This window comes from Apis dorsata, unplaced genomic scaffold (genome assembly GCF_000469605.1).
Source record: "Apis dorsata unplaced genomic scaffold, Apis dorsata 1.3 scaffold_896, whole genome shotgun sequence".
Lineage (NCBI taxonomy): Eukaryota > Metazoa > Arthropoda > Insecta > Hymenoptera > Apidae > Apis > Apis dorsata.
Genome location: NW_006264011.1, coordinates 141,615 through 154,068, shown reverse-complemented (window position 1 = coordinate 154,068; position 12,454 = coordinate 141,615). Strand labels below are relative to the sequence as shown.

Here is a 12,454-nt window from a genome sequence, read left to right as displayed (position 1 = left end):
ATATATTGAATTGTAGAATAATCATTAAATTTATATATATATATTTCAGAATATTTGAATTTAGAAGACTTCTTGCTAATAGAGACACATGTTATAAACTTATACCTCGTGATTATCCAATTAATATAACTAAGGTAATGTAAATATTTTAAAATTGAGATTAATGAAAATTAATGAATTAATGAAAAAATATATTTATTATTTATTATTATATTTATATTATATTAATATTATATTTATTATTTTTATATGTATTTATTGCAGGATGAAGAATGGTCAGATTGTCATATAATAGAAGGTCGTTTTGAAAGTCCATTCAATAAACATCTTCCTCAAATAATGCCTTATGAAACAATAACTGCAAATTTTCAATTAGTCTTACCAAAAAAATGGTACTCTCATAAAATAAAGCCTATTTGTTTACATCTTGCAGGTACTGGAGATCATGTAAGTTAATTAATCTTGAATTAAATTAAAATATTACTTTTTTTTTTATAATATATATATAAAATAAATGATTTTTATATATTGAAATTAATTTGGTTATTACCTGGTTTCAGTTCTTTTGGCGGAGGAGAAATTTAATTGCCAAACCTCTACTAAAAGAATCAGGAATTGCATCTTTGTTATTAGAAAATCCATTTTATGGTACAAGAAAACCACAGAATCAAATGTAAGAACTTATGTTCAGAAGGTTTGTAATAGTAAACAAATATTGTATTTTAAAAGAAATATATATGTATATTAATATTGATTTGTGATTTATAGACGTTCTTGTTTACATAATGTCTGTGATATCTTTGTTATGGGAGGATGTTTAATAATGGAATCAATTGTTTTATTAAATTGGTGTGAACAGCAAGGATTTGGACCTTTAGGACTCACAGGCTTATCAATGGGTGGCCATGTTTGTATTTTAACTTTTATTTTTAATTTTAAAAGTTTAATAACATAAATAAATTTAATTATTTATGATATTAATTATTTTATGATATAATTATCAATAATAAATATTGATTTGTTTAGATGGCTTCTTTAGCAGCAACTAATTGGCCAAAACCAATACCATTAATTCCTTGTCTTTCTTGGTCAACAGCATCACCAGTATTTACTCAAGGAGTAATGAGTGCTTCGATTAACTGGACACTTTTAGAAAATCAATATTTTGCAAATGAACTGTACCAAAATGATCTCGCCAAAATGGTGAAAATCATAGGTAAAGAAGTAAGTGGATTACTTAAAACAAAAAAGATTTTTAAATATAATTATAAAAAATAATATATTTTTAATATATTTTTACAAAATATATTTTTAGTATAAATATTTAAGTCGTTTATTTTTAGGATGCGTTTTTAGCTGGACAACATTTTGCACAGCATTATCCTTCAAGCATGAAAAGAGTTAATGAATTAAAGAAAATGACTGAAAATGTTACTAAGAAAGTAAATACTATAACTGCCTCTGAAACTGTGATTAATAATAGAGATTATGATGAACAAAATAAAGACAATACTTTAAAAAATGAAATTGCTGAAGAAAAAGCAGCAAGAATATTTCCATTAAATATATTATCTAACAAATTTAAATTAAAAGATTCAAGTACACATAAAGGCATGTATATTTTTGGCATGTATATATGTATATATTTATATTAATGAATTCTAAATTTATTTTTTCTTTAACAAAATTGATAACATAATTGTCTTAAATGTTTTTAAATATGCTATTATTTATGTAATTGAATTATTTATGTAAAACATAACTTATATTAGATTTTACAGGAATTTAATAATATATTAATATTGTATTAACAAGTTTTTTTTATATAATTTAATAATTTTGAATTTTTAAAATTTGTATTTTTTTCACACATTAATAATTTACAAACGTTTAACGATATTAAAATTATTAATAAATATAATGTTTATTAAAATATTTTAAAATAAGTGTTTATTAAAATATATATTTTTTTTATATTTTTTTTCTCAGTTTTAAATGTTAATTTTAAGAAAGCATGGTTGATATAAGCATGATTATTATATTGCTTTGGCAATAGGTATATGTTTGTTACCAGTTCCAAGACATCCATTATTTTCGGACTGTAAATGGCGTGAACGAGAAGCATTACAATTTATGTGTGGAATAATGGATGAATGTACGCACTTAAAAAATTTCGAAGTACCTGTTGATACCGAATTAATTATTGCTGTTTGTGCAAGAAATGATGCGTACGTACCACGAGATGATTGTATGAGTTTGGATAAAATTTGGCCAGGAGCAGAAATTCGATATATAGATGCTGGACATGTATCCGCGTATCTTCTTCATCAGAAAGTATTTAGGTAAATATCATATATTTGAATAATATAATATATTTGATAATAAATAATACTAAGTAAATTTGAAATTTTTGAAAAAAATTAAAAATCTCTCTTTTGATTCATTTATTTTTCATTTTCAGATCTACTATAGTAGAGGCATTTGAACGATCACTGAAAAAATATCCTTTACAGATTAGCTGATGTATAATATTATCTAAATTAACTAAAGTTAGTGTAAAAAGATTCTACAAGTTATTTTTAAAGTGTAATTTCGTGTTCATTCGCGATATTATATTATAAGATAAATTATATATTTAAACCATTTTTTAGATACTTTACAATTTTTATTATTTTTTAATTGAAACAAATTGGAATATAAATAAGAGTTAATCATGTGTACAGATTCAAATCTCTATACATATACTGTAAGAAATGTTTATTATAATAAAATATATTTTATGAAGTACGAATAAATTATAACATATTTGTATACAAGAATAAATGATCTGATTTATTGTTTATTCGTTTATTATTTTTTACTTTTTAAACTCATTTATGTATAATATTAGATGTATAATATAGATTAGTAAAAATTAATAAAAAATAATATATTGATTTATAATATCTATTAATTATGATATTAAGATATAGTATTAATATTTATTTAAAATTATCAATAAATTAATTATATATAAATCAAAGATAAATAAAATTTTTAAATATTCTTAAAAGATATAAAACTATAAACTTAAATTATGCGGGTATTATGAAATAGGAAATACAATGGCGCTATCTATAGGACTGATAATAGAATCAATTAAACCGGAAACTGTAGCCGCTCGCGTAAAGGCCAGGAGCAAGCGTTGGCCACATGTGTTTTGTAGACCGCTTTTCCGTGGAAAAAGATCACCGAAAATGCCGTGTTTACGTAATCTGTGGTAACGTGACGTTGAAACGGTGCTCCTGAACTCGCTGCTATTGTGACAAAATTTTTAGCCTGCATTCAAGCCAGTCAAAAAAGATTCGCAAAATATAAAGAAGAACGTAAAGAAGAAAAATTACTTGTACTAACAAGGTGTACCCTGGTTGTCTGCTAACTTCCTTTTTTCTACTTGGCACGTATTGCATATACTGATATATTTTCTCGACATTTTTCATCCATAAAAAAGGTAGATTTAATCATTATTTAATTATTTATCATAGATCAAAAAAAAAATTTATACCGGCTCATTTTTGATCATTTTATGAAATCGCCGAGTCAGCGTGTTCTTAACCACGCAACTTATTTCCTCATATAAATGTATTAGAAATTCTTCGTACATTCAATTATCGTGATAAAGATTTTTATCAAAATTTTTTTTTCTTTGGATATTAAAAAAATCTAACACAAGTGAAATAAAAAAAAACTGTTAGATATTCGATAACGACCGCATGTGCATACCGCGCCTTCTGGAAAGAGCGATACCTCGTGACGAGAACATTGAGTGGGCGTTCTCTTATTAACAAAATAACTAGCGACTGGCTTTTTATATTCGTGTATAATTTTTATTAAATTTAACGTGTCCGTGCATTATTGCACGAATTTCAAGAAGAGATGCGTTTAATTCACGGCATGGAGGACATGCTTAAATTGATGCTTTGAAGCCGAATCGACACACGAAATATTTTGAATCTCCGATCAAATAACGAGAATATTCGGGTAAATTAATGTATCCGAAGGTGTTCAATGTTCCTCAGGACTCCTCAACTGCCTGAGAGGAAGTAACATCTCATAAAATTTTTTCGAGCCAAATTCTCGTGGTCGGACTACCTCGTGTTTTGTCTTTCGGCGCGTACTATTCAAGATGGCGGCCAAGGTAGCCAACAGCACTCAGGGAAGTACCGAAAGAGAACAGTGCCCTGGGGTCTCTTATGCAAGTATTTTAAATCCAAAAAGCAGCAATGAGATCCGAACTGTTAATAAAGGCAATAATAAAGAGAATATCGGTGATCAAGTTCAATCAGTATCTATTAATCGTATTGCTTCTCAAAGTCTAACTGCTAAAGGAAAATCTTATCAAAGAACTGGAAGAAGAATTAATTCACAGAATAAAATTGAAAAGCGTTATGGAAATGAATTACCACCAACTGCAGAACAGAGCCAATTATTTATACAAAAGGAAAATTTAGTTGAACAAGAACCTATTCTTGAAAATGAACAATTAAATGGTGATATTGGAAGTGATGGAGAGTTTCAAACAGTAGCACCAAAAAGTGCTAGGAGGAAAGAAAAATTACGAGAACAACAGAGGGATTTATTTAGAGAACGACAAAGATATCGTGATCACAGATATCCTCTTCGTGGTCATACTGGAAGTAATGAAAGATCATATAAAGAACGAGATCGAGGAGATAAAGGAAGTATAGATCATAATATGGGAAATAAGGATATTCAAAAAGATAAAGAAGAAGCAGAGACAGAATCAGAATTTCAACCTCCAGTTAAATATGTTGAAGCTCCTTTACCTGCAGTTAATCCTTGGACCAAAAGTAAAATTGTACCATCAACAACATCTTCAAATCTTGTTACTGCCATATCTTCAGGAAATGTAACATCTATTGAAAAACAGATTGAGAAAGAGAAAAGAGTACTTCAACCTCAACAACAACAGGGTATTATTGGTAAGTGTCAATATACATTTCAAATCATTTATTTTTATGCATTATTATATTGCATTTTATGAGTTTTTATTTAAATTAAAAAAATAAATAGAATTTTATGCTTTTTATAGATTGCAATACTATTAATTCTAATTTTAATTTTATATATTCCAATTCAATTTTTTTTTTATTTATAAATATAATATAATATAATATAGTTTTAAAGATTTACAAAGAATATATTATAACTTTTAAATATTTTATTTTTTTTAAATTCAAAAATTAGTTAAAAGTTCAAAAATTTATAAAAGTTTTCATATACATACATTTTATATGTATTACAATTTTATAAAAAATCAGATAATAAATTAATAAAAATTAAAAATTAATAAAAATTAAATGTATATAATTATAAACAAACATCTTCTAACATATACATAGATATGTATATGTTAATATATGTATATATATTGGAATAATATATTTTTAAGCAAAAGATTTGTATTTTCATAATTATTATAAAAAATATATTAATAAATATATACATATTATAAAAATATATATATATATATTATTAAAAATTTTTAAAGTATATATAAAAATAATAATTAGTTTAAATATTATAAATTTTTATAAAATTAGTGATTTTAATATTTGTATCAAATTGGCCTTGGACTTTGTACATGTGATGAAAGAGGTTCTTATCTAATTATAATATAGCATATGAAAGTACTTTTCCAAAAATATTGATAATAATTAAGTACTAAATTAATCAAAAAAAGAAAAATTAATTTATTTAATTATATAATAATTTGATTTAAAATAATATAATTCAATAAATTTAATAACAATTTTTTAATGTTTCAATGTTTAAATTTTTAAAAATCTTATTTTTAAAAAATATAATTTTAATAGTGCAGTAGTAATTATATTATATACTATTTGAAAATAAAATAAATTATCATATATACTGGTAAATAACAAAACAATTTTAAAAAATTTTAATAAATATATATATTTTTAAAAAAATTATTTAATGTCGAAAAATATATATCTAATCAAAATTTTCTAATAACTTATTGAGATATTGTGATGAATTTTCTAAATTGAATATATGGTTTTTGTATCAAAATTTGAAATGAAAATATAAAATTTATATAAAAATATATTAAACTATATTATGGAAGTTGATAAAATATTTGTAATAATGTTAATTAATCTTATTACTTTGCTTATTAACTATATTTATCTAAATTATTAGTATTTAACATAAATATATTTAAATAATAATGCTATTTTATTGTCTGAATATAATTAATAAATGTTGACAAACTATATAATTAATTGAAATGCGACATTGTAACGAAATGATAAGAAGCAAACAGTAATAAAGAAAATATTTTATGTTTTCAATGAATAAACTACACACGAAAAACAATAGAAAAATATTTTTAAAAAATTGTAAAAGTTAAAAATATAGAAATATACTATTATTTAAAATTTTTAAAGACAAAGTTTTATATATTATATTTAAAGAATTCATATTTACTTTAATATTTAATAAATGAATAGCATATAAAAAAATTTTGTTTTAATATTATATATAATTTTTAACATCGTGTCATGTAATTTCAATCAATAAAAAATATTTTTTTATTAAATATTTTATAAAAATTATTAATTTAATTCTAATAATTTATTTTTTGATACATTAATTTACAAATTAAATCTTATTATTATATAAATTTTGTATAAATTAAATAATTTACAAATTTAATTTAATTTAATTAATATGTTACATATTGAGTATTGTATTTTTTGTTTAAATAAGGAATTAAGAAATGTGTTCAATCTTAAATATATATAAATATGTTTATACAAATTTTTATAAACATTAAAAATGCAACAAATATTTAAGAAAAGCTGCATTCATGAAGTTTTTTGTAAATTATGAATTTTTTAAATTTTTCAAATAATGGAATTATTCAGAAATTATATAATTTTATTTAAATACAAAACATAAATGAGACCCATAAATATTATGAAATTTTAAATATGTGAAAAAGAAATTTTAAATTAAATTTCTAATTCTAGATATTTATTATTTGAATTTTTCTATTATAATAGAAAATTAACATGTTGAAATAATATTAAAAAGAATTTTTATTTTATTAAATAATTTTTTTTATAAATTCTTTTAATTTTGTATTATTTAATAAAATAGATATAAGATATAAAGAATAAGTACTGACACAATTCAATTTATCATATCGATTACATAAAAAAATCTTCGTTAATAAAAGTAAACAAATTTTGTTATATAATGCAACAGTTTTACAATATTTAATCAATTGTTATATCAGTTAGAAAAATATCTTGAATCTCAGTGAAAGATTAAGAATAGATAACACGATATTAATTAAGGTGTTCAATTGTTAAAATGATAATTTTAAATGTTCGATTCGTTTATGTTATCTGAGCATCGTCGATTAATCCTCGGCATACGTGGCAAGAAAATAACAGTGTTGGCAATCGAATCATACGTCATTTATATCTAATCTTTTTTTATTTGCATAATAAATTTTTGATCTCCTTTCTGAATAGTCCTTTCTTTGCTTCATACAAATGATTTAACATTGCTACATACAATACATGAATTTATTTTCAAAATAGTAATATGATTTAATTTCTAGTATAATAACTAAAATTTTGATGAAAAATGATATGTCTTTTAAAATAATATTAGTAGCCGATTATATTAAAATATAAATTTAAAAATATGATTTGATTATATATAAAATATGAAAACGTCGAGCAATGATATTGTTTTTTTTGTTTTCTATCCAATAAATGTACATAACATGATGCAATTATAAGAATTTCAGAATAATTATTTTATATTTTTAGCTCTAATTTAAACTCAGAAATTTCTGAGAATTATTCTTGGAGAATGATAAATAATTTCTGATAAAAATTAATAATATCTAATAATTTATATGTGGATATTTAGACTTTTGCATCTTAAGTAAATATATCTGTTAGATCAAGTATATATTTTACTCTAATTTTTTATGAATTTTTATATCTTATATTTTTTTATTATTTGTCTCAATGTTTACTTTTTATAGACTTATTTATCAGATCGAAATAGTATCAACAAAATTATAAAGTAAATGATGTAATAATTTCATATCCACAAGGAAAAATTATAGTCGTTGATTGTATGTTCTATCTACATTGAAATATGTCGCAGAAAGTGAGAGTAGTGAGAGGAAAACCTGTTCCAAGTTGTAGACCTTCTACCTTTAAAATAAAAGTAGATAAAAGTAGAATCGTAAAGTCCAATGAATTCTAACTATATGTATATTATGTCAAATAAGAATATAAATAGTAAAATTGTAACGTAATGTCAAGATCATTTCCTTTTTTTCGTTACATAACGAAATACACATGAATAACATGAAAATGTTAATAAATAATAAATTTGAAATGCTTATCTTGAAGTTTTTTATTAAATATTTATTTAATGTTAATTAATATTTCTGTTTCATCTAAAATTAAATAATTAAAGTTCATTTGAAAGAAATTGTATAATTTTTAAACTGAACTTTATATGATATAGTTTTATTATTTTTTTTAAATGATTCGTTATTAAAATTAGCAAAAAATTAGCAAAATTTCTTTATTCGATTTTTTCTTTATCTTTATAATTATTCACCTTATACGACATCCATAATTCCTACAAATTTATGTATTGAATTGAGCGGAAGCTATATAACGTACGTATGCGTATTATTGTGTTAGCTAGTTATTGATGTAACAAGTTGGAACAAATAGGTTGCCATTAACTTTCCTGCTTAGTTACAGCATTTCGTAAAAAAATATTGATTTTTTTGCATATCTTATGAGATGAAAAAATTTAGTTGGAAATATTATCATGCAATAATGATACCGATATTATTATAAATAAAATATATATATATTATAAATAAAATGACATTATCTTTTTATTAATTTTCTTTAAGTTTTCATTATAACAAAATAAAATGTAATGTGCTCGATATATATATACATATATAATAAATGTTGCAAATATCATTTCTTCGTTATTCGAATATTATGTATGATAATTATTAGTAATTATATATTATTAATAATGCATAATATTATTGAAAAATTAAACAAAATAATAAAAAATTTTAATATTTTGTATTTTTAAATTAAACAAATTTTTATATTATTATAATTCTATTTATTTAATAATAAATTTTCTCAAATTATTGAAAAAAGGGAAACCAGTTGAAAAGAAATGAAAATTGCATTTAATATTGTTTGTATATCTAAGCTAGTGAACAGCTGTTAGTATTTACTGTGCTTTGTCGCTGTAAGCCTTCGTTGATTCTCCTTTTGCCTAGGAGTTCAGTGCAACGTTGACTCTCGAAGTGCAACTTAGATATAAAACGGCAGGTTTTCATTGTATCTCTAGTCAAAAGAATTTTTTTCTAGTGCTCATTGTTTGAAAAGAGTATTAAAAAATTTTTAATAAAAGAAAAACAAAATTTATGCAAAATGTATAAATACTTGTTTTTAAATAGGAAATAATAATATTTCGTAAATTAAAACTTGTTCATACATAATAAATGCATCATTTTATCGGGTTTAAAAAAACAAAATATTGCGTATTAATTATTTTGCTTTTAGAAATAATATCAGTAAATTATATTTATATATTTATATTCATATTTTAATTCATATTTTAATTATATTCATATTTTTATTCATATTTTAATTATATTTTTAATTATTATTTTTCATAAAGGTAAAATTCATAGCAAATGATAAAAGCTATGTAGTTTTTTAATTAATTTTTTAATCAATTTTTTTATATGTGTGCAAGAAGATAAAAATCAATAGCAACATTTAAAATTATTTCATTATATTCGTCAATTCTAACCTATACTATTGCCATGTAAATTGAATCTCATTCGTTTTCATTTCTTTTTTTTTTTTTTTTTCTTTTATAATTTATAAAGTTTCTGTATTTTTTTATAGTATTTTATTTTATAATATTTTTCCAATTTGAAACAGTGAAATAATTTTATTTATATAAAAAAAAAAAACAAAAAGAGTAGAAATATACCTGTTGCGTCTTTTTGAAAGTGAAATATAGTGTTAAATGGTCAATTGCTATTATATTTATTAGATTCAGGTGTTATGTGATTTTTTTGTAATTCTTAAAAAAAAATCTCACTTTTTTAATGGCTATCTCTGTTATAATGAGAATCCTTATTTATTAAAAAAACATTTAATGAACATAAGTATCCAACGAAGTTGTTTTCTACGTGAAGAGATCAATAATGAAGATTAATACAAATAAAACTGATACTATACAACGTAAGTTTTTCTTAATTTTGAAAAATGTTACTAACGATAATATTGAATAATGAAAACATTCTTTTGTAATGAATGAATCCAAACACAACATAAATCATTTGATTTAAATTTATTTTAATCAAAAAAATCTCTTAAATAATTTGTTTTATACATAAAATGAGAAGACAAATATTCAAAAATTGAACAATCTCATATGTTTTGTTTTTTTATTTATGTAACATATGTTTAATGCAGTAAAATTACAATGTCACATCTGAGATAATATATACGTATGTCCGATACGGAAAAGTTAATATTACGTCAGAGGTAACATATATCTATTAATTAAAAACATAGTTTATTTAATTCGTACAATTTTCTATTCTATAAATTCTATTATAAATATTCTATTATATAAATTTATTTTTGATTTTTATCTATATATTTTTGAATTTTAAAAATTTAGAATTTTAAATTTAGTTTAACAGTTTGTAAAGTTTTAATAAATTATTAATATATAATATCAATAATTTTATAACTTTATATTTTTACAATATGTACATAAAAAAGATTTTATTTATATATTATGTATTGTTTATTATTTTTATGTTGATAATTATTGTCAATAATGCATGTTTAGATCAACATGATATTATTATTTTACGAAGTTTATTGTAGTTGAAAATTAATTTGTTATTTATTAATTATTTAATTAATTAATTATTTATTTAAATAAAATCAAGTAATTCATATTAATAACTGATTTTAGTTATTAATCATAATATTTAATATAGTTAATAAAATTAGTTTTCTTCGCGACATCTTTATTGCTTTGATTTTTTATATTTTTATCAATCCTTCTTAATTCCAAGCTGTATATTGTTTTTTTTATCAATCTTTCAGTATTAACTAATTAAAATTCTGTTACGTTTATTTTAACGTTTCATTGTGCAAGATATATATGTAACTTATTACATGCCACGTTTTACTCGAAATTAATCGTAGATGATTCTTATTCCATTTCGAAATTATCGAAATTATCGAAATTATCGACAATATCGAATTGTAGAACGAGAAACAGAATGCGATATGAAGTGTGAAGTTATATATTTTCGTTTTTGTAGGAATTGTATTTTCGAAGTAGCCGATAAAAGATTGGTTCAATTAAAAACAGGTCAACAAATAAATCTACAGCTATATTACTTGCGTAACGTGAGCTGTACTTTAAAAAGAGATTTGTACACTAACACATACAATACATCATTTATTTATAGAAAATTATATTTATAGAAAATAAGAAAATTGAAGATAATATCAAACTTGTTTAAATATGTTCGATAATAGAACATTTTATTTGTTGTTATATATAAAATGCAAATGACGCATTAATAAATTTAAAATTAAAAAGAAGATTATTTGTAAAAATATATCAAGAATCATTTGCTTGAAAGAAAATACTTTGCTAAATAATAAATAAGGAGATAAAAAATGTACAGCTCTTTAAGTTTTTAGTATAATTAATAATGACAAAAATATAATTTCCATAGTATGATGATTTATATATACAGATATATTGTATTATTTCTTTTATATAATTTCATGACAAATAAAAAAACATTTAGATAATTTAATTTGAATAATTTTTTATGATAATAATAAGTCAATAAGAATTATCATGTTTTTTTTCTTTTTTTTTTAATCAAATATTTTCAATTTTTTCTTAAGACAGATGTATATATATAAACATTTTATGAAATAGTTGTAGATCAATATTTCTCAATCAATATTTCATAAGATATTTCAGCAGTTTCAGATTTCGCGAAAATCTTATTGAAATTTTATTAATTAAATATATTTGATATTTATTAATATTTATAAATAATCGTGAAAAATATAACGAGTCGTTTAATGTAATAAATATAAATATTATTATTGGTTATAGAATATAAATATAAATTTTTATAAAAATTACGGTGTGTTATGAAAACCTAAAAGTTTCGAAATAACTTTGAAATAACCACTAACTTAAAAAAGTTAGGAAATATTGCTGTAGTTATTTGAGGTCACAAAATTTTCGAATAGATAAATAACTCGATAAGAAATTGTTTTTAGTTGAAAAT

At 21.5% G+C, this 12,454-nt stretch overlaps 2 protein-coding genes across 4 annotated transcripts in view; both read left to right on the top strand.

Moving 5' to 3' along the window:
* The window catches only part of LOC102680146 (protein ABHD18), a 4,188-nt gene extending 1,365 nt beyond the window's left edge, over positions 1-2,823 (top strand). For 2 of the 3 annotated variants that reach the window (XM_006623474.2, XM_031514127.1), the window contains 8 exons: positions 50-134; positions 265-447; positions 561-673; positions 769-907; positions 1,027-1,224; positions 1,344-1,611; positions 2,057-2,342; positions 2,462-2,823. In XM_006623474.2, coding sequence (XP_006623537.1) covers positions 50-134; positions 265-447; positions 561-673; positions 769-907; positions 1,027-1,224; positions 1,344-1,611; positions 2,057-2,342; positions 2,462-2,522 — 1,333 coding nt within the window. In that variant the 3' untranslated portion in view covers positions 2,523-2,823. The remainder of the gene's footprint in view (positions 1-49; positions 135-264; positions 448-560; positions 674-768; positions 908-1,026; positions 1,225-1,343; positions 1,612-2,056; positions 2,343-2,461) is intronic. The other variant, XM_006623475.2, reaches the window with a different exon arrangement.
* A 1,342-nt stretch (positions 2,824-4,165) lies between these two features.
* Positions 4,166-12,454, top strand: part of LOC102679429 (la-related protein 1B) — a 16,508-nt gene continuing 8,219 nt past the window's right edge. The window contains exon 1 of the mRNA XM_006623467.2: positions 4,166-4,982. Coding sequence (XP_006623530.1) covers positions 4,166-4,982 — 817 coding nt within the window. The remainder of the gene's footprint in view (positions 4,983-12,454) is intronic.